The 23,209-nt window shown below is 42.3% G+C and overlaps 1 protein-coding gene across 3 annotated transcripts in view; it reads left to right on the top strand.

Annotated features, from left to right (window-relative positions):
- Nucleotides 1-2,577: 2,577 nt before the first annotated feature.
- The window catches only part of chd6 (chromodomain helicase DNA binding protein 6), a 70,236-nt gene continuing 49,604 nt past the window's right edge, over nucleotides 2,578-23,209 (top strand). For 2 of the 3 annotated variants that reach the window (XM_026305875.1, XM_026305877.1), the window contains exons 1-2: nucleotides 3,306-3,432; nucleotides 15,524-15,573. In XM_026305875.1, coding sequence (XP_026161660.1) covers nucleotides 15,544-15,573 — 30 coding nt within the window. In that variant the 5' untranslated portion in view covers nucleotides 3,306-3,432; nucleotides 15,524-15,543. Of the gene's footprint in view, nucleotides 2,658-3,305; nucleotides 3,433-15,523; nucleotides 15,574-23,209 lie in introns of those variants that run through there. The other variant, XM_026305876.2, reaches the window with a different exon arrangement.

Here is a 23,209-nt window from a genome sequence, read left to right as displayed (position 1 = left end):
CACTCCGATGTTTCAACAGTAGCCAGAATGGACAAATCAAACTCTGCTAAATCTTTCACATTTTACGCATTGTAACTTCAGATATTACAGCCTCAGACGGATTGTTTCACATTTTCTCATGCACGTTGAGAATTGTGGGATTTGGAGTCTGTAGTAAAATTAGTTCCTCAGTGATTTCCCAGATCCATTACCTTAGGGCACAGTATAATAATGAAAATGTACACTCTGAAAATGACTATACTACTGTACTTTTACTCACGTTTTGAATGCATGAAACTTTATTTAGTGAGTAATTTAATTTTGGGAACTGTGTAGTTCTGGTTTCATTCTGATCCCGGACTGATGGGAAAATGTGTGATGTACAGGAGTTTAAATCCTTCTGGAATAAAAATAACTATTTTCTACATTCAGTTAGTCTTATTTATGTTTTCATTTGTCTTTGGATATAATAATGCAATAATACAAGGGATAAAAATAACTTGAAAAGTTAACAAGTTCAAATATGCAGGAGAACTTTGCGAGTCAGGCCATGTTGTAGTGTTGAAATCGCTCTAGGGGATGTTTTTCAGTATCATTTCAGCTTTCATTCCTGTTCTTCCACCACAACAGACAATGGAAACATATTTGCTGGGCGGAACCAAACAGTGTGAATCAATTACAGTGTATGAGGCAATATTTTATTAAGCTTAGGTGCTGCTTGGTGGATGGTGTGTATGTCTAATTTAGTAGCAGACACCAGAGTTCAGTAAAGTCTCAGGGAGATTTCTCTTCCATACAAGGAGCAGCTGACCTGCAAACAGTGTCCATATCACTAAAACACACAGAGTCTGCCTGGGTCAGCACTTCACTCTGTAAGTGCTGGTTCACGTACAACAATGGATTAAACAGAAGGTGTAGGATTTACTGTCAGTCATGATTTGGACTGATGGACAGCAAAGAGATAAGGTTGGTGCAGCCTGTATTCAGGGCAGCACAGGACTTCTTAGCCATGAGCTTCAACGTGTGTAAGGATAAAACGATTGATCGTGCAGTTTTAGAAATATGATTCAATCAACTTGAGGATTTGTGGCTTCATGTTGCTGTAAATAAGGTGAAGAACAAACCTGCTTCTGTAGTTTGTTTGAGTAATCAATACAGTATTAAGGTATTAACACCACTTTGCTTATATTAGTTGGTTTTAACCTGCAGATTCAGTCACTTAATGAATTTTTAACTCTTTAAAAAACAATCCCAACTCAAGATGGACGCACTTTTCTGTTTATGTTCATATCACATGTGATACGATGAAATCAGATCAATTATCTGTTGATAGGGGCCCCCTAGTGAAATCTCTTCACCTTTGAATCTGGATAGTTGAACTTTATTTATAGAATAAATTGAAGTTTTCCTCCAGTCAATAACTCTCATTGTCACGTCATTTAAAAATGTGTCACATGTTTCTAAAGAGGAGATCAAAGCTGAAAAGCAGTTTTCTTGCCCTCCCTGGTTTAAGTGGGTTTGGATGTGGTTGGTGTCTCTAAATTGTCTGCAGGTGTGACTGTGTGTGTCTGACCTGTCCAGGGGGGACCCAGTCTCTCACCCAATGTCAGTGACCCTGAACTGGACTCAACCAGAGATGGTGAATTTGGGCTGTTGATTTCTTGGATCAGGTGTGTTTTCCCTCACTTCCAACCTCATATGAGATGGTATCTTCCAGCTTCTGATCGACAGAACACACCTGATCAGCAGCGTGGGTCGGGCAGGGACAGGTGGAAAACAAGCAGGGTAGTGGCCCTCGGGTACTGGAATTGCCCAGGCCTGGACTAGGTGGCATGGAGAACGGATGGATGGATGGGTGTGTTGAGAAAAGTGCTCTGTTGCACCTGACGGGTGTCACAGTGTACTCACACAACCTTGAGTACACTGTGACATCACTGCAGCAAGAAACTATGGGTGTTAACTTGCTTTAATTCCCTTTTAAACCAACCAGGATGAGAGTTCCTGTATTGGACTATGGACGAAGTCCACGATGAGGACCAGGTGAGGCGGAACAAACCTCCAGAGAAAGGCAGCAGACAGCTCCTGAGTTGGAAAAGGTTCATCAGGTATGAATGTTTAAGATCCATGAACATGACGCCATCTGAAGTTAAAACCAGCACCTCCCAGTTCTTCTGACCACACCAACCAGTAAAGTTTCCTGTGGTCCCTGTTCTGTTTTAGATAAACCTAGACACGGGCGGGCTGGTGAGGCAGAAAGCCCTCAGAGTCCAGGTGGAGTTGGGACAGAAGGCAGGTTGTGGGTCACGGCACAGAAATAAGTAAAACAAAAAAGACCAGAGCACTTTGCGTTTCACATCAACATCGCAAATTTAAGTCGAGAAAAACAACCCGAACATCCGGGAAACGCAACCCGATCTGCAAAAGACGTGGAATGTCATATCTTTCCTTCCGCCCTTCAAACCCGGTAATGATGGAGGAGTAAAAAGCGACATGATTGGTGGATGCAGCCAGCAGAGGAGAAATGTAAACCCCTTCGTTTTGTTGCATCGGGGGGGCTGAAAGCTGAACGCTCCCCTCTTGTTTTTTTCCCCTGCCTTCAATGACAGCAGCAGGAGCCAGCCGGGCGGTGCGGTGGGAAGCTTCCCCCGGTACGAGAAGGATTTCCCTGCAGGTCTGCGGTAAGGACAACGACGGCACAGCCCCGGCATCTAGAATAAACCACGGGCGGAGTGCGTGAGGCTCGCATCCATGCGAACCGCCAGGAAAGGGGGCCAAAATGCGCACAATGCACAATGGTGCTGCCTGGGGCTGCCGCGATAGCTCTCAGACAAACCCGGGAGAGACTCGCTCGTCGTGCTTGCTTGACAGCTGCAGGGCCAATGGAAAAATGCACGGAGCCAGCTGCGCTAGGCTGCAGCCAATGGAAAAATCTGAAATGCCGAGCTGCTACTGGATCTGCGGGGTAAGGTTAGGCTGGCTGCAGCGGCGGCGGTGTGGCTGCTGCTGCTGCTAAACTTCCACCAAACCAAACCCCTGCTCGTGTTTTTTTTTCTTTGTTTTTTTGGGTGTTTTGGCCGCTGCAGGGGCCATTTTAGGCGAGAGGCGCCCTTTGACTTTTGGATGCGTGTGTGGGGAAAAAGGTGGTGCCAAAACAGCGCAGCGCTCCGGCATCCACACTGAATGGAGCTGCTGGCTTTATGTGGATTAAATAGATATTGCGCGGAGCTCCACTCCTCCTCCTCCTCCTCCTCCTCCTCTTCTTCTTCTCCTCCCCTCCCCTCCCCTCCCCATCCGTCTCTCCTCTCCCCTCCCTCCCCTGCCTGCTAATTTTTATGCATTTTTCTAAACTGTCATGGCGATTTTGTGTCCTTGGAAATAAAAAGCGCCAGTGTTTTTCGGGCTAACCGGGCGGATGTCTCGCCGGTGAGAGCGTGTGTCCGGTGTCCGGAGCAGGTGAGCGGTTCTCCCGTAGGGTTTTTCGGTGGAGAGATGTGCCCGAGAAGGAGTTTTAGCGGCTGTCCACACGTGTAAGGAGAGGGCTGCTGTATTTACACCAGCGATGCGGTGACATTACCGAGCTAGCGGGGAAGGCTAGCTCGGTAGCTACGGGTGCTAACACGAAATAGGACACACTGGCTCCTGGTCTCTTGTCGCTGTGTGTTTCTGGGTTTTCGCCGTTTTACTCGCAGGGAACTTCTTTATTTCCCCTCCCAGCTAGCTCTCCCAACTTGGGGCAACCTAGCGGCTCGCAGCGTCCAAGCTAGCTGAGTGTTAGCCCCTGCGTCTGCTGAGGGGCAGGCTAGCCTGTTAGCCTGTTAGCCTCCCGGAGCGTCTGCAGCCACAGCAGCCAGGTGTGCGTGCGGTCAGGTAGCGACTCATGCAGGTAACGTTACACACGTAGTCATGAAGGGATGGTTTGGATCCATCCATCCGTCCATCCGGCCGGTCGTTCATTGCAGGCTTTTACCTGGCCAGGTGTAGCAGCCCTGGTCTACAGACAAAGGGGAGCCACATCACAGGGCTCAGACCTCACAAGTCCAACTAGTGTGGAAAAGCAGGAGGAGTGAAAGTGCTTGGGGTTTGTAGGTTTCCCCTTTGTGTTCAGGGTTTGGTGTTAAGCTAGTCCTGCTTTCTTGTTTTGCCCCCCTTACCTGCAAACTGCCCTCACATACAGTTTTTAAAAAATCTTTATTCTACCAAAAACTGTAAAACTGTCCACCACTGGTCCAGACCCCTGTTGCTGTGTGAATGGTTTATATAGACCACAGGTAAAGTCTTTATTTCTTTTAAAGACTCCATCCAAACATTCATTCTTCCATTTTCTGCTGCTTAACCAGTCATGTTTAATGATTGATCAGTTCTTGCTGTGCCCTGCTGGGAAGGGCTGACAAAACTGACATGAATATCAATCACCACATCGTGCACTTAGTATGATAAGTATTGATTTTGGTTTCTAGTTTTACAGTTAAACGGGTATTAAATCACTTTCTATGTGGTGTTGAAGAAGTCTTCGAATTGAATCAACCCTGTCCACACGTTCTCCATAGAATCATCTGGATTTGGTGTAAAATCTGTAGTTAGCAGGGACTGGACTGTCTTTATTTTCTTGTGATGAGCTTGAAAGGTTGCTGGTTCGATTCTTAGCCCCACGTCTGAGGTTTCAGGTTGCTGTTGCATGATGGGGCATGGTTAACGCTTCACAGGATGAAGTGCCGGTGGTGCTTTGGTCTTGTTTGCATGCCAAATACATATGCAGCTTAGTTTTGCAGAACTGCTGCTGCACTTTGACTCCATCATCAAAAGGAGTTGCATGGGCGAGGGGAAAAACAAAAACAACTCTTGACTCCTCCTCAGTTGTTGAGACAGCTGACTGCCGAAGCAGGAGCGGAGACACGTGTGTGTATGAGACAGCACACAAGATTAGTTGTACTTCATTACATTAATTACAAATAAGTGCAAGAGTCATCTACAGGATTATGGTCATACCAGCACAGGCAGATGTTTTCAGCTGCTGTTTGTAGAGAAAACACAGAGTTCGTAGATCCGGCTCAGCGTCGGATAGCGGCTAATGTTGGTATAAAACATGTGACCTTTCTGTGGCAGCACACCTTCACTCAGCTGGTAAGTTAGCAGGTAATAAGAAGTGTGTTTTAGTAGCAGTGCTTGGCCTACAAAAGCTCCAAAACAATTCGTCTTACAGGTGAGTGTTTCAATGATCCACCTGTTACAGAGAAATGGAAACTCAGGAGTGTTTGAGTATATTCTGCTTCAGCCACAGGACGTCTACATATGACCTGAAGTAACTTCAGTCACTGCACACACTTTGAAAACACCAGAGCAGGTCCTGGGACACTTTATTACCTACACTTACATGATTTAAATTTACAAACACTGGAACATGTTCAGGTTTTGTGGACAGAGGGTTGTTGGTGTGGACACATTATTATTATTGTTGTTATTATTATTATTATTATTATGATGTAGGACTGGATGTGATCACTGTATTAATATACTTTATGGCTAAGCTGTTGTATTGCATTGGAGTGTGTGTCTGAACCAGGCATTGCAGGTACATTTAGGTTAGTAACCTCCATAGGGTGAAACTACACAGGAGCTAATACTGCAGTACAATTTTATAGGAAATATTCAGAGAAAACTAGCAATGTTTACTTTTTAAAGACTAGTCGCAGTAATCCTAAGCAGACTTGGATGTTTTTATATATAAGAAAAAAACAAACTGCTTCACATGCTACATGCTAAATGCAGCTTTAGAAAGTCACTGTGAGACAGAAATAACTTTTCAAACATTTTAGAGGGGATCTTTAAGCTGCCCACAGTTTGTCATACATTTATGCAGCTTTGATCAGTTTGTTTTGTCTATTTCATTGTGGGAGAAGAGTGAACACAGTGGAAATCACTTTTCTGTGTATATTTCTATGCAGGATTTAAATATACACTTTGTGTATCCAAAACCTGCTAGAATTAATGTGTATTATTGATTTGATATTGAGGTCAGGTCAAAAAGATGATTCAAACCAACAACCAGAGTCATATGATGGTGTCAAACACCTACAGGTTCTTGTGGGTTCAGACAATCTTATTTTTCAGCTTCAGTATTAATGAAGTGTTTTGTTAAATCAACCATAAAATTGAACAACAGCCGTAGTTTATCTCAAAGTCACTGTGGCTGTTTGAGTCTTTCCAAGAGAAGCTACAAAAGTTTAATGTGCTTTACAGACATAACAGGTGCATGTGGTGAAGTTAAGCAAACTGAAAAATCAAATTTCATAAAACTAAACTCTCATTAAATAATATCTCAGAAGTCTCAGATTTGTCATAATAACAACCACAGCATCATGTTTTCCCTTATTGGCACTGTCTTCATTTGAGTGTCACAGGTTCAGTCTCTAGCTACAGGTGTCAGGGGCGACAGGTGAACTTTAACATCAATAAATATTGTAAAAGTTGGCACGATATGTTTCCCCCAGTCAGCCTGTGATGGTTTATGTTTTCTACCCAAAAAGGAGGCAGCTGTGCATCCACATCAACATGGTGGTGTCACAGTGAAATGTGTGTTTGGTAAAGCTTTTGTGAAAATGTTTTCAAGGCTGTTTAATAGTAGGAGAACACTTTGGCTGATGTTGGCTCTGAATGAATGGAGTCCTCCTGCTTGACACTTTTTCTTTCATTAGCCTTTGTCACAATGACTCTGCTAGCAATAAGTGAAGTCAGTAATTATTAAGTGTGTTACATATACTTTACATTTTTGATGAGAAGTGAACAGGCCACTAGGGAGGTCGTGATTCACAGAAAATGAACACTTGATAAATACTTTATATCTGATTGTTTAAAAAAAAAAAAAAAGAAAATATCACTTTGGCCTGTTTTTTCCTCTTTTCTGACATCACTGATGTTGGATATCACCATGACCCCTGGGAAACCATTTCTTCTTTTACTGTTTTTTATTTTATAATGTTCATTAGCTCTTCCCTTGAAGGGACTCTAATTAAATAGCCGGTGCTAATTATAGACAGTGACTTCTTGTGCAAAGTAGATGTACATCCTGGTAGTGTACGAACATGTTGAAGTCTACACAGTATTTATCTGGATGTCTTCACTGTAAGTGTTTGAAGAAGTAGTAAGTAAAGCAGCAGGTCCAGGCTGGTGATGTAGTTGAGTGAGTGGGAAAAGTTGGGAGGATTAAGCCGTGAGCTTAAATAAAGGACACAGTTGTGTAAATACGCCAGTTTCACAGTTGTGCAGCAGCAGACTAGGTCAGCTGGAGGCCTGACATGAGGAAAAACGAAAACTGTGTCATCAGGAAATGCTGCAGAGGTTGAGGTTTAGAGGTGGTTGGTGATTTCATTCATTAATATGACAAAACCGAGTCACAGTGTGTTGTAACCCAGACCAGGCTGCCTCTGGAAAAAAAAAAAAACACTCTCCGCTCCTTTGTTTGTTCCCTCACGGGAGCATCGTGCAGCTGAAGCGGGGATGGAGCGAGGAGGAGCTGTGTTCCATTTTAAAAACTCACTCTGCTCTTTGTGCATGCTAACACACTCGCGTATGGGAAAACGGGGCTGAATTTGGTTCTGATTTAGCACAGCTGGCTGCTCTTCTTCGTTCCTCAAGTCGGTCGCCTCCTGATGATTCACAGCCGCGGCAACAGTTAGGCTCTTCTGCTGTTTTGTGCAAGGACGAGTGTTGGAGTGAAGGGAATAAGGTCACTGAAAAGAGAACGGCCTCTCCACTGAGACAGACAGGAAGGATTTCTGTCTGTGGCCGCGGAGCACGGTGTGCAGATTATGAAAATAAATCCTGCTGAAAGGATGTTTACAGCGTAAAAATAACAAATGAAAGACCTAAAATAGTTCTGATACCTCCTTACTGACTCATCTAGCAAATTCTTTTCCTGATTGATGGTTTTAGCGAGATGATGTCTGAGCAACAGACCTGTTCACTTCCCAGCACAGAAACAATGATGTTCACATTTGAGAAGCTGGAACCAAATGACTAAAAAAAATAAAAATATGAGCAGCTAATTGATTAACTGATCAATTCAGATAGGAAATATATAATCACCATTTGCCAATATATGAAAACGCCCTAATGTTCAAAACAGTATATGTAGTTGTTCCACTGTTGTTGTGTTGGAAAAGAAAAGTCCAATAACTAATCACCGTAAATCAGCAACAGAAATGTCTGAAACAGAGTAATAGAAAACAAAATGAGTTGCCATTTTAGATGTGGCCTCCCTCTAGCAATACACACAGATGTGTGTGTGTGTGTGTGTGTGAGAATTGGGTAAAATCAGTGTGTATCAGACAGTTGTCTCATTTCTGAAAACAGCATGCTCTTGCATCAATATTCATGGGTGGCAGGTGTGTAGGGATAAAACAACTTGGCACAAAACTTGGAAAAAAAGCTTCCACATGCTGAGCCTCTCTCTCTCTCTCTCTCATATGTAAGTGCTGTCGTTATTTCGTGGGTTTTCAAGGAGAACTGGAAGTCCACTCATCCTTTACCTTTGCTCTTTTACATCCACAGGGATGTGGTAGTGAATCTGCTGTCAGGGCTCTCTGTGTGATGGTGGTGAGGATGTTCCTTTCGCTGTGTCACCTGTTGCCAGATCAGATGTGTACGCCGGATGAGTAGCATAAACGCACATTAGTGATATGTCTCTGAGTGGTGGCATTTTTTAAGGCTTTTAAACTCTAGGAAAGCGTTGGTTGCACTTCATGGAACAAGTGTAAAGATAAAGAATTTGTGTGTAAATGGGTGCAAATCAAAGATGAGTTCATTTAGAAAGTCTAAATGTGACGCTGGAGATTCAGCACTAATTCAATATTTGTTTGTCTGTGTCACGTGATGCTTAGATTGAGTTACAGTGATTCAAGTCTCATTTCCAAATGTTTTTTTTTCCTGAACTATTTCAAATCAATGTTAAATTTTACATAAAAAGGTCAAAGCATGACATTGTTTGCTTAAAATAAAATGAACTCGACTTTATTTTGAAATTAATTTTTGTATGTTATTGTGACTTTAATTGTGCCGATTATCAACATTTAATTCTCCTGATTAATATATGGTGGTTACAGAAACACAGTAAGGTTTGGAGCCAGAACACACCACTGTGAAAATTACACTCGGGGCCAGAGCTGGTTTGTCGGGGGAAAAAAAAAAAATCAACTCTGGACCACTTTAATATTTAAAAAGTGATTTGTCAGAGGCACAGGGCTGCTAATACAATAAGTATTATTGTAGTTTGCTTTCTTTTCAGCCAAGTGATTTAATAGTTTTCAAAAACTTCTCATTTGTTTAGTGTAATCAGAAGGAAGTGATCTCTTACATGATATCAGCCCTAATACCATTCAAATATTGGTTAATAGCAGGTGGTTGGTGTATAATATTATTTTAATGGGAAAATGTTTTGAATGCAGTCATAAAAAAGTGCTATGAGATGTGAATTGTGAGCGTCTTGTTTCTGTGGAGTAAATAAATGTAAGTGGAATATCTGTAAATAATTGTTTATGTAAACTGAAACAATGAAGCCTTAGAGGAAAGAAGGTTTTGACAGTTTCCTTTCAAGCCCACAGACAATAGAAAATAGATCTGTGGTTGATTGTCACTTAATTCATTCAGCGTTATGCAAACTAGTCACAAACAGGGGCTTGATTGACGAAGTTGTTTAGTTTCCCTATGGTAACAGGTGATGCAGTGTCGATGGTGTATTGTTCAGTTTTCACACTGGCCCCCCCTCCACCTGGTGGCCTCAGGTTTACCCCCCAAACCTGATAAGACACAGCAGCTTGTTCCAGTGAATATATGTGTGATTTTTGCTGTTCAGTGGTTCTGGGCTGAGATCACCTGTCAGTCCAACAGTGTGGCGGCATCAGCTTTGGTTGTCTTTGTGTCCCTGTTGCTCTTTGTCCCCAGTGGTGCCAAAAGTTTTTTTTTTTTTTTTTTTGATTCCAGATAAAATGCTGAGGCGACTGTGAGAACTGCAGCTCACTTCCTTTTTGAGTTTCCACCCAGCACCAGATGTTTAGTTTGCAGGTTTTCATGAATTAGCTTCTAGTTGAACCCCACAGCAGAGTGTGCGTCTTAAATGAATTGATAAGGTCAGTCAAATACATTCAAATCAGAATTGGCAGACTGAACAAGCAGAGGTTTATCCTACAAATACCCTAAAGGAGCTGAAAGTAAGAGAGGGAAAGCAAATACTCTTGCTCTGCCTGCAGCTCCGCTCCTCCTCGCAGGTGTGTGCACAGACAGACTGTCTTCTTCACTTCACAATTAAATCACTGTATTGACAGAATCTGCAGTGTTTGGTGGGAGGATTAAGTGGCAGACTTTTAAAGATGGCAGTTAAGAGTCTGGTCTAAAGTTGTGTGCAGATGCTGCAGTTATCCTTAATGGTGGAGGGAGACAGGTGGCGAGAGTGCCTGGCTGTGTCTGCTGCTGCTGCAGAGGAGCGGCCACAGATGCCATTTTATCATCCATGTGTTAAGCGGTGCGAGAGCTGTTCTGCTGAATGCCATGTACTGAGAGGTACCTGGTCTTTTCCATCGAGCACAGTGACGCTGGTGACCTGCTTTAGATATCACCTGCTCTAAATCTGCCTCAGCTGTCCATGGGAAACGTACTGAAGGGGATGTGAAAGTTAGAACATTGAATGTGCTTTAAGTTTAGATAATGTGTGAAATTCATCTGCTGCCAGAAGACAGTTAAAAAAAAAAAACAAACCCTAGACAGACTCTTTTTATTGATCATGTAGTAACTGAAATATTGTGTTTGCATCAGTAGCATATAAAACCATACATGACGACTGGTGGTTGGTCTTCCAGTCCAGTAGATGAAAACATACAAGTCCAGTCTTAAGTCACTTTATGTTTTCTGAGCTGAAGATACAAAGAACATCTGCCTGATGAACATTTGGCAGCTAAAGACAAAACTCCTGACTTAGTCTTAAAGCTAAAGGCTGAATTAGCTGTTAGCTGGGACTGTGAATGTGTTTGTAGATGTTAATCCTCGGTTTCCCAGCAGTCACCTCGGCTCTGGCTAAAAACCTCTTGGTTCTGGGCTCATCTGACTGCATTACTGAAAATGGGCCCGGGCCACCTGCTGCACCAACCGGCTGGATAAGCCCACCAGCTTGGCAGAAAAATGTACTTCCTGGAATCACTTGTCCTTTCACCTTTTCCAGTCCACAGCACTCTGAATGTAAGTCCTGATCCAGACTCAGGTGCTGATCTGGGAATGGCTTATTGCTCACTCTACAGCTCTGAGCGGTGCCAGGTCACTGCAGCTTATAGTCTGGCTTCCAGTCCAACCAGAGCTCAGAAACTCACATGGGGATCAGTTTTTTACTTATTTCATACGGTGGATCAGTGATATTAGAGAAAGTGTGTCGTGTTCCTCGTTGTAGAGCAGCTACTGTTGTCCAGAACTGGTTAGAAGCAACTTTTGACAGTGGAAACTGCAAAAAAAAAAAAGCAGAACCTTTATATGCAGAAACATTATATGTTAGAAAGTGAGATGGACATGTTAGTGCAGACTAATATTGATTAAAGCTGTCAGTCAGTTTTTCAGACTTCATGTCTAATGTATGATGAAAAAGCTTCCACGTGTTATGGACTGGCTTTATATCGGTGGTATTTGGCCTTAAGGCACAGTGCTTCTATGAGTAGCTTTGTGAAACCAGTTTGTGTCTGATGGTCTGACCTGTTTTAATTTTCCCACCATATAGTCACAGGCATTCGACTACATACCAAGGCTTATAGGTGTCAGCGCCTCTCAGACAGAGGTTATCTTGTGGCTTTCTGCTGGAAGAAAAGTTTTGTAAGTGTATGGCTTGTATCCGCTTTATTAGACCTCCTGTATACATGAAATCAGACTGGAGCTGAAACGTGAGTCTCCAGTTCAGATGGGACAACTTGCCACCTTCAGATACAAGTAAATAAACCAGTGGAGGGTAGAATCTGATTTCTCAAACCTCTGAGGGGCTTAAACGGGCAAACAGTCTTAATTTACACTTGTGTGTTTGAGTTCAGTTGGTTTTCTAGTCTTTACGTGAGGATTCTTCTTCTCTGATGTATATGTTGGTCTCCAGTCATCCCAAGTTAACCAAACTCTGTTTTTACTGTTTTTATGTTTGTGTGAGTGGAGCTTTCAGCCATTGTGTCCTGTCCGGCTCCGAGGTGATCAGGTGGTACATACCAGGTGAAACAGGTGTGTAGCTCAAATATTAACTGGAGCTTCATGACTGTGTCTCTTCAGCATTATGTAGTGCAGAGTATGATTACTTTACTGTCTCCATTTCATCTGACGTTCAAGCCTTTAGTTAGAAACATCAAAAACAGGGGCACAGTCACTTTAGAGATGCACATAATCTCAGACGGTAATTAACTGCAGAAAATAAACAGGAAACGATAACACTTTCATGTCAGAGACATTAGCTTTTAAAACAGTTTCAGCTGTGTAGTTTCCTATATTTCCTCTGCTACTCAACATGTGCAGCGCAGCAGCCTTCAGTGTGTGTAGTTGGATGCTGAGTTCATATGTTAACTGGTCGACTCTATGTCTTGTCCTGCTGTACTGAAGTTTATTTACCTGTGGAGGGAAATGGGTGTTGGAGGGATTAGGGCACATAAATGCACAAACATGGAGGGACAGTATCTTCATCCCTCATGGGAGAACTTGAGGTATTGTGATAACTGAGAGTGCTGGCATGGAATCTGAATGAATGCCGCTTTGGAAAAACTAAAGCTTCGTGTCGGTTTGTTTGCTTCATCAGTAACACATTGTACTTATGGGAAATCCTGGAGTCTTTGTGGGCGGCCATGGGTGTCCTAGTGTTTCAGAAGAGTATGGTGCATAATGTGTCATTTATTAGATCATGAGTTTGAATTGAGCCACAAACCTTTTTCTCATGTCAGTTCTGTTCTTTATTAAATCCATCCATCCATTATCTGTACCTGCTTATTCCTGTTTGGGGTCATGGGGATCTGCTGGAGCCTGTCCCAGCTCTCTTTGGGTGAAAGGCATTGCAGGTTTTTATTACATTTTTACTAAAATTACCTAAAATTGGAGCTCTATCAGTTAACACTCACATCCATAATATGTGTTTTTCTTCCTGAAGTTGATATAAAAGGCTATAAAGGAACAGTTAGTTGCATAATCAATTGGTTTGATACTTGATCAAAAATATCAAACATTGCTTTGTTTCAGCTTCTCAGTTGTGATTTGTGTTTCTTCATCTTAACTGACACTGACTTGAATATCTTTTGTTTGTAACTTGACATCACCTTATGTTTTCTGAAGTTGTAACAGGCGTTTGCCATTATTTTAATGTTTTTTTTTTTTTTTAGACCAAAGACTTTATCAGGAAAATAATTAGCAGACTCGTTAGTGATAAAAATGCTGGTTGGTTGTAGCACTGAAGTGGACTGAGGTGAATACGTGCTGAACACAACATTCTCAGATGATGGGAACTCATTCATTTGCCTGAAGTGCAGATAGCACCGTGCACCATTTGCACCTGTGGAGATTGTGAATGAGTTCTGTTACGTTCGATCCCATCCACCTCCGCCTCCCTGCATGAAACCAGCCCCACTGGCAGTTACTGCTCCTGACGAGCAGTGTGCAGACGTTCTGCTGAGGTTATTCTGAAACGATTTTCTGCTGAAGTTGAGAAACAAATTACCATTTTAATCATTGGAGTTGGAAAACAAGACTGTGCTGATGATTTCAGTAGAGATACAGAACAGCGCTGGGAGGTTACTCCTGATATTACGGCTGTTCTTAAAGATCTCGTTTTTTGGTTGATCCCTGCTGTGGGCATCAAGGATGTTGAATGATTAATCATCAGATTATTATTTTAGGGTCCTGGAGCTCAGTCAGTTCAGATAAATGTATTTCAGTATCGAATCACAAGTTGAACTGCCCTGTTGCCAGTTCATCACCAAACCTTGAGCTGTTTTATGTGTTTTTTTTTTTTTTTTTTTTTTTTTTTTTTGTGGAAGGTTTCCTGAGATCTGAGCTGGTGATATGTGTCGTGTAATTTAGCTTTTGTTGTTTGGAGATCTGGTGAACTGATCAGCTCTGTGATCTGCTGACCGAGGCTAAAAAACACACGCTACATCTTTGCACAGGTGATTTGTCAGTTACCTGTTTGTTTTACCATCTAAACACAAATTAGTGCAGAATTAAGCACAAATAAGACAAAACAAGTTCACACTCATCATCTCATGTAAATGCACCTTCACTGTTGTGACAGTAATGTCCTGTCAGCACTGAGGCAGCTTACGTATCAAATGGGTTTTACTTTTTATTTCCACAGGTGCTCTGAAATTAAACACAAAATCTATTTTTAGCTTGTTTTATTAATTTCCTGTCTGAAATGAACTGCAGCCTGTGTTCATTGGCCACAGTCACTACACCTGTTCAAATGTTAGTTTTCAGGGAAAACCCAATGTTTTGCTTTTGTTTTGTCTTCAGAGACGTTTTTTTTTTTTTTATTCACTTTCTGTCAATAGCTGCAATAGTTCTTCTATCAGACTGAAATCATCCTGATTAGAAGTTCTAATTTAACTGTTCACATGGAGCTGATCTAATCAGATCTGTGTTTACAGCTTCAGAATAAACTTTCTGACAAGTGCAGAGTGGCTCCACTTGCTGTAAAGTGTTTACTCTGCAGGAAATACAACAGAAGAAGAAGAAGTTTGTTTAATTGGGTCTGGTTCTGTTGATTCTGGCTTTGTTCATTTTTTCAAACTCTTGTTTGAACAACTGGTTGTCTGGGGACTTTCGATCATCAACAACACTTAAATCTTTGAACGACAAAAACATCCTATCAGCCACAGACCAGTTTGGTTTTGGTGCCATCATGTTTCTTTTCCTCCTGGAAACTCGTCCCATCACTTAATGTTCCCCCATGTGGGTCAGACATGAGCAGAAAGAATCTATTTATTCCAGCAAGAGAGAGACACTTGGATCAAACAATAAGAGTTTTCTCTCTCTATTAGTGGGATAATAAATCAGCTACTGTGAACACACCTGAAAAGTTCTCCATCCACACTGATGAAAAAGCAGAAGAGTTGAATTTCTTCTTCTTCTGCTTCCTCTTGATTTGGTGAGCAGCAGAATCGTCCATTGCAGCCATGGCTTTGAGCCGTGCCACAGGTTTGGGTCCTGTGATTGAAACAAGCTGCTGCTGTTACGTCTGTGCAGTGTGATCTCGGGGCCTCAGCTGTCCCTCTGCAGCTCTGGGACTGTCCCAGCCGCGAAGGTGTGTAGGTGAAATGTGACGGAGATCGTTGCCTCCGTAAACAGTCTCGGTTAGAAATGAAGGTTGTGTCCTGTGTGGCACCTACGTACATTATTCAGTCTTTTCTTTGGGTATTTATCAAACAGCATGAAGCGGGGCTAAGTTGAATTAGTTGTTTTCAGCTTTTCTCAGCTGGACCTACTGTGTGATGGCCAACTAATCTTCAGTGTTTGTGCATTTCTGCCTGTAATATGAATTGTCCTTTTCTGTTAACAGATGCAGTGAAGGGATAGAAGATGAAAATACACAAGAAGGACAAGCAGCAGGTTTGTGTTGTAAATACACGCACACACACACACACACACACACACACACACACAAACAGAAAAGTGGGTCATTTATAAAAACCTCCAAGCACACAGCAGCTTGATACTAAATAAAACATGAGTTTTAAGTTTCAATCTTGACTCTTATTAGTCTGTCAGTTTTAGACGTATTCGTCAGCCCCAGATTCTGAGGTAACTGTGTTGTATGAACGGAGGCTCCTGCAATATTGGACCCTGATGAGATGAATGCTGTCAGTTCTGTTGGCAACACAGAATGAACCCTAACAGGGCTCTAAACCAAAAGTAAAAGTTCACCAGTGCAGCGTTCCTCGCTGTGGAGGCAGCAGCAGCAGCAGCAGCAGCATAGACGTGTTTAAAAATGAATTCTGTGATACGTTGTGCTCTTCAACAATCTACTTGTCTCATGTGTTGTGTCTGAACCCAATGTAACTCCAACTAACTTAGAACTGTGGAGGCTTGCTGCCACTCAGGTGCTTTATCATTTAAAAATATTGTATTGCTGCACACTCTTTGTCCTTCTGTTAGGAACACGTTTCCATTCATTTATAAAAGCACCTGTGTTGTCTCAGAAGGTCGTGTGTGGGTGGAGATGAATGTGAAGCTACGTGCTCAGCTTTTCTTCAGTGATATGTCACTCAGGCTGCTACAGCTTCAGAACCTTTACATTAGAAAACCTTTTATAATACGTGTGTGTTGCGTCAGAGCTGAGCTGAGTGCTAATGCTAAAGACGCAGCTTTGTTTTCAGACCGAGCTCCATGTTTTCCCTCTTGACAACAGCCTGGAATCACTGTTTACTTCTCAGCCCTGGACTAAAACGTCATGGTCATAGCTTACGCACGCTTTTGGTGTCCAACATTGCAATGCCAACACACCTGTCAGCGCTGAGGCTGATGTCTCAGCTCTATATGTGGTGCTTACTCTAGAATAAACTGCTGTTGTTTCCAGCTACTAAAGAGTCTTGAGGTAACAGGCCTTATGCATTGTTCCTCCATTACGACTGACAGACGCTTCATTTCTTCACCATTTCCTCTTCTCCTTAAACCCCCCTCACTGATGTGCAATTGTTCTCTCCTTGTTATTTTAGTATCCCTCGTTGCATTGGGATGAGGCCTTGCTGTTTGTAATATTTATGAGTCAAGCTGAGCAGGGTGATGAGTCAGAGTTCTGTAAGCGTGAGGTGACGCAGCAGTCTCTCAGCTGAGCAAGAGCCTCCGTACTGCAGCGCCAGGGTGCTCGCACTCTCAGCAGCAAAGCACGATGCTCTGCTCTGTAGCACCATCATTTGATGCTGATCATTTTAGTCATTTGAACAGCTTCAGTCACAAATGAAAAGAAATCTCCTGTTGTAGTTTCTGCTTAATAAAGAAAATAAATAAGGTGTCTACAGTGTTTTAATATCAGGGGGAAAGTTATGAACTTGAGCAGTAACGTGTCTGAGGGGAATCCTGCAGATTTGAACGTCCTCATGAACGTTCCTCTTATGCTTCTGTAGTCGACTGTAGTAAACCCAAACAGATTCTCCTCAAAGATGCACATTCTTCCAAACAAACAACACATTTGTACACATGGAGCACATGATTTTTTTTTTTTTATATTCACTGGTCTGGTGCATGACTTTAACAGACTTTGCTCTTGTGATTTTCATACATTCACCGTTGAATGTTGAACACAAGGCGCTCAGATAAACTTGGTGATAACGGTGGTAAAAACAGTCGAGAAGAAGCCGTCCAGGCAGCTTATGACAAGCTAAGACTTAAAGACGAACATGAAAGGAGTTGAAACTCCTATTTTCTTTAACGCCTGCTCTTTTCATGCTCGTGATTCTGCTGACTGTGTAAACTCCTTGAGCCTGAGCAAGAATCCAGCCTGCTGTAAGGCGCCATCTGCCAAGTTCTGGATCCATCAGGGTTGACTTGGAAAGATCGTGTTAAATTTGATGTGTTCTTTAAGCCACAGCAGAGAAAAAAGATAAATGTTGGTGCTTTTTTTTTTTTTTTTTTTTTTTGTTTTAGGACCAGCTAGTGTGGCAGCTCCTGTGTTGGACAGACGGACATGAAATATTGATAATTCATTGTTTTGATTTTTTTCAGTCACTTGACATCAAATTTTGAAGATGAATTATTGCATCTCTGGTTAATCTCCTGAATTTTGTTTCCTGCCTGGTGATGGTGTTCTGTGTTGCAGCAGAAGTTAAACCTGCTTTGTGTTTTCTGCTGGATGCAGCTGCTTTGTGTTGCCGGCGCCCCCTGCGCTCGCACCCCTGCTGCTTCGACAGACTGGCTCCATTCAGATGAATGAGAGAGCTGCGTTTTTCCACATGGAGCTGCTGTCGGTCTGAGTGGCGTCTTATGTTACATCACATTCTCCCTGCTAAGGCTGCTTTAATGACATTCTTGTGTTAAGGTCATCCAAAGTCCTTTAATAAAGCCACACACATGTTTCAGCAGCTAGTTGTCCTGGCTGCATTTTAATTAGTGTGTTTATTTGACTTGTGCCTAATTATTTGTAGAGGCTTGGAAAGGAAGCACCCTGTAATCAATAATATCAACTTAAATGAGTTTGTTTGTTTGAGCTCACACTTCACCAAAGTGCTGCTGAATTGATAATTTCCACTGTCACATGAGCTTTATTATCCCAGCAGGGGAAGGTTTGGCTGCAGCCACGGTTTAAACAGTTATAGGCCTAAGGTGCCTCATCAGAACATGATGATTAGGATGAAGTGAAAAGAAAGCACATCAGGAGCAACAGCACTGCGTCCTTAAAAACAGCAGCTTGTCTTTTAGTGGATGCAGTTTGTCTCGGCTTGCTCGGAGAAGAATGAGGTGATGAGGTTTTTGCTGATGCAGCGAGGGCCTGTCTAGTGTCTTATCATGTCTTCAAGTGGCCGGAAAGTTATCTGATTACCAGCCTGCCACATCTGGAAACAACAGCACGATAACGTCATCAGAGCGGAGCGACGTGTAGGGGAACTGATGTCTGTCTGGAAATGTTTAGAGAAGGCAAGGCTGTGATGTTGTGAACATAGTCTGCTGGCGTAAACAAAACGCGTCTGTGGTGGTAGGATTTTCATATGTAGAAGAAAAGGAGCATTTTGTGGAATAGAGAGGTTTGTTGATCCATTATTTGTTCTCAAGGACAACCGAGGGAGACAGTTGCAGTGTCTGATTTGTTTTCAGCGTTGAAGTGTAACGGTCGGTAACCACTCCTGGACAAATAAAACCCTCTGTTGCTTCGTTCCTGACTCCTCAGAGGTGATTGTTTGTCACTTCTGTGTGACCAGGTGACAAGTTTGCTCGACTCCGACCTCTGTCAGTGTTTCAGGAGCTTTTTGGACTTTGATTGACCCAGATGTGCTGGGTGTGTAGTGCTGCACGGCTTTGGTGGTGGTTGTACATTCTGATGTGATATCTGAGCGTAGCTTTTAGGATGCAAAACTTGTGAAGATGCCTGCGTGGGAGTGAACATGCATCAGCTTCTTGTTTGAATAAAAGGAAAAGATTTCTGTCTAATTCTCAGGCACAGAAACCAGAGCTCAAATGTCTGACAAAAAACAAATCTGACAATTTGGAGTGCATAGTTATCAGTGTTGTGTGTAAAGCTTTTTTTTTTTTTTTTTTTTTATATTGTCAGAGTTGCTTTTTTATCTGAGTAGGTTGTCACGATTTAATTGTTTTGTCTATAAATGCCAGCAGATGGTTGAACATATCACAGAACCCAAAGGGACTTTTTTTTATTGTCCAAAGCCCGAAGAGACTCAGTTGACAATGAAACAAAACGGAGAAAAACAGCACATGCTCGCATTTTATGAGCTGGAACTTGCAAATGTTTGGCATTTTATTTCTTGACAAATAACTAAAACATTTAGTCTGTTGATTGAAATTTTGAATTTGAATCTCTATTTTTCTCCACCATCGCTCATGAATCAGCAGGTGTGATTGACTTTTTCTGCAGGGAAAAGAAAACTCTTCTCTGTCCGTCTACAGCGCTGCCTCTTCCTCCTCCTCCTCCTCACGTCATCCCATCCTTTTTTTTTTTTTTTTTGTTAATAGGGAATAACAAGAACAGAGCTCATGTCTCAGAAGTAACACATGCACAAAGTAGCTGGACGCCTAAAACTGCATCACGCTCACTTCGGATCCATATTAACCTCAGTGAAAAATGGTTCAGTGTAAATTTTCTGCTAATGTGTCATATTTAAAATTAGAGCGAACAAACACAGATTAACTTATTAAATATTAACAAAAGACTTTCCAGCCTGTGTAAGGAGTGTTCTTTGGAGCGCCTGATTAAATTATGTCCTGTAGAGTTGATCAGTCTGATGGTAAATGAGGGAGAGACACATCATATTACCTTTTTAAGATGAAAACCTAAAACGGTGACATACAGTAATGGCCCTTTGATGAGTGTTTAAATGACTAACATCAGATTTCCTGCCTTTAGTTTTTTGTCAAGATGAATTTCTGATTTTTGGAAAACATCAGACAAAACAATCATTGGGCTCTGTGAAGATGCTGTTCGCTATTTTTTATGTTTTATAGACCGAACAGTTAAAATTCAGTCGACTAATTGGCCAACTACATCATCATTACCCTGCTTTATTGTCTCCATGAACCAACATGCAACATGCATGCATCATTGCACAGTATTCACAGTTTTTCTGTTTTCTTTCTTTTTGTATTCTGTGCACGTCTGCTCTGCTAAATAGGATTGTCCCAATTACTGATGCACCAATCTGATAAACTGAACCTTGCCCATGAGCTTTTTAAACAGGTTATTGGCAAAATGTGACTTATTTACATCATCACTAGTCTTTCAAAATACATTTTTCTTGAATAAAAGCAAATGTAGTAAAATTAGCACAGTTTTAAAGGCTGTTGAGGACCTGTCGAGGTGAGTGCTGTGTGAGGAAATGGAAACCTTGGTAGATATTCAGCATGACTTCCTAGAGCAGGAGAGGGTGTGTTCAGGGGTGTACACATGTTGGTTGCTCACATTCGCACCGACCACGCTGGAGAAAAGGGCGTGACGGCAGAGTAGGTGTCTCAGATCCTGCCCGCTGTTGTAGCTGTGAAAGGAAGCAGCAGCATTGATGAGACTGCAGTGCTCGTGGTCTATATTCGTGACTGAGACGCAGACACATGGTGTCCGTGCGTTGCTTGTTTGTGAGGCAGAGTTATCGATTCAGGGGGAAGTGTGATTGCAGGCAGCCACCCTCAGCTGTGCTCGGCCGGCCTTACTGGGCTGGCAGAGCCTGCTATGCTGCAGCACGTCACTGGTGTGTGTTTCTGTGTGTGTGTGTGTGTGTGTGTGTTGGTACAAAGGAGAGACAAGTATGTGCTTGTTTTTTTTTTCCTTTTCTTTTTTTCTTTGCATGTAGTCATCCATGTGAGCACACAGAAGTGTGAAGCTCGTGTGTGTTTGTGTTGAGGGGCTGTTGCTAAGTTGTGTGTGTGTGTGTATGTAGTCAGTCATGTAAGCACATTGAGCAGTGCAGTCAGTGTGGGAGTGAGGGAGAAACCGTGTGTGCGTGCCTGTGTAGTCAGTCATGAAAGCACATTCAACCATGATGTGATGCTGCTTTGGTGTGTGTGTGTGTGCGTGTGTGCACGTGCGCTGCAGTCGTTGTGGAGATGGAAAGCAGTGGCTCAGGTCGTCACTGAGCATTAGCTCTGTGGCTGATGTTAGCGTTTTGGTTACCTGTACCTGCAGAGTCTGTCTCCATGTGAAGAGACACAGGCAGTGAACATGGAGCGAGGTGAGTGTAGAAAAGGTTTCTTTGTTTTGTTATAGATTACAAATCTTTCCACATCCCTGTTAGTTTTGTAAACAAAGTTTCTCAGGTTCAGAGCTGAGCATGTGTCTGAGCTCCATGACGCTCATTTTAAAAGTGTGCACAGGTCAGTGCACTCGCTCCCAGATTAGTATTTTTTTGTAGCGGTAAAAAAGGAAAGTTACATGGACGGATCTTTTCTGTTCTGTTAGAATCAAAGTGAATCCTGCTCCTGTGTGAAGAGCAGGCTTAGTCACAGTGTTGTGTAACGTACAGCCAAGGTCTGCAGCCTGTCTGCTGGCTTTGCAGTAGGTTCAAGTTATGCTAATTTCATTTATTCGGATGGTTTACTGCTAAGTTCCAGAAAATACGGATTTAGTCTTTTCCATGGTAAATTCATTCATGTTGCTCACCAAAGCAGACTTGTTCCCACTCTACAAAGAGTTTTTTTGTTCACCATCTTCATTAAAATATATAGTGAAAACTAAAACAGCAGGGTTTTCTGATATCATATTGGACTTTGCTTAATATTAGGTCTGTTTGATGGTTTTGTCTTCCTCAGTGTGTGAAAAAACTGAACGTCAACTTTATTAGAAACACTGAGTTTATTAAGGAAACTGTTTGTAATGTGAATCAATCACGTCCTGAGTATAAGTGTAGACACAGTTTCAGATTCATCAGATTGGTTCGTTGTGTGAAATACAGTAATCACATACTGCATGTAATGAGAGGGTGAAATGTGACTAACACAATATAAAAACACAAAATGCAGTAACTCTGATCATATAACAAAAGTTTTTATTAGACTAAAGGAGCTGCAATGTTTGTTGATCCTCAGAGAAAAAGTATTTCCCCAATAAAAGGAGCTGTTTGGAATTGGGTGCGTGAAGATGACATTTACTAAATGGTTGTAAGATGAATGTCATCGATCTGTGGGCAATTTGGGTCATTACAGCTTCAATGAAGAAAATACAGACAACAGCTTAATGACTGTGTGTTTGAAAAAATAGGGCTTTCTTCCTTGATTATGGAAAAAATTCTTACTCTGAAGGATTTGAAGTGCATGGCATGATCTTAACGCCTTTGGATCCGTGGTTTGAAGAGTTCACTGGATGTGTAGAGAGAAGATAAACTTTATTCATCCCCAAAGGTGAATTCAGGTAGTCTTGTAGTTAATCAGTCAGTCAGTAGTGAGGGTAGTCAGTGGTCAGTCATCATCCCCCATTGGCTAAGGTGTAGTAGAGCCTGATGGCAGTGGGAATGAAGGATCTCCTGTATGGTTCAGTCCTGCAACTCAGTGAGGTGAGTCGTCCACTGCAGCTGCTTCTCTGCTCCACCAGGATGTTGTGAAGGGGATGGTCAGTGTGTTCCAGGATGGTCTCTACCTTTTGTCTGTGAGCGTCTCTCCACCACAGCTTCCAGTGAGTCCAGACTCATTCCAGTCACCGAACCAGCTTTTTGCACCAGTTTGTCCAGCTGCCTGGCATCCTTCAGGTTTATGCTGCCTCCCCAGCAGACTGCAGGATAAAACAGCACACTGGCTGCCATAGTTTGGTAAAACATGTGCATCTTCCTGCAGACGTCTAAGGATAGTTGTCTCTGTCCTTTTTAGACTGTGTTCAGTAAGCAGTCCAAATTATTGTCCAGCTGCATGCCTAGATATTTGTAGGCTGGGACCACTTCAGTGTCCACACCACAGATGTTGACTGGATAAGGAGGGGGCTTAGACATTTGAATATCCCCTATCATTTCCTTTGACTTGTTCCGTAGGAGGTAGTTTTGTGACTCCAGTCAGTGAAGGATTTTTTTCGGTCTTAGTAATCCTCTTCCTGTCCATTCCTGAT

This window comes from Mastacembelus armatus, chromosome 5, assembly GCF_900324485.2.
Source record: "Mastacembelus armatus chromosome 5, fMasArm1.2, whole genome shotgun sequence".
Classification (NCBI taxonomy): domain Eukaryota; kingdom Metazoa; phylum Chordata; class Actinopteri; order Synbranchiformes; family Mastacembelidae; genus Mastacembelus; species Mastacembelus armatus.
The sequence above is the reverse complement of the archived record's forward strand: the minus strand, read 5'-3'. Positions and strand labels throughout refer to the sequence as shown.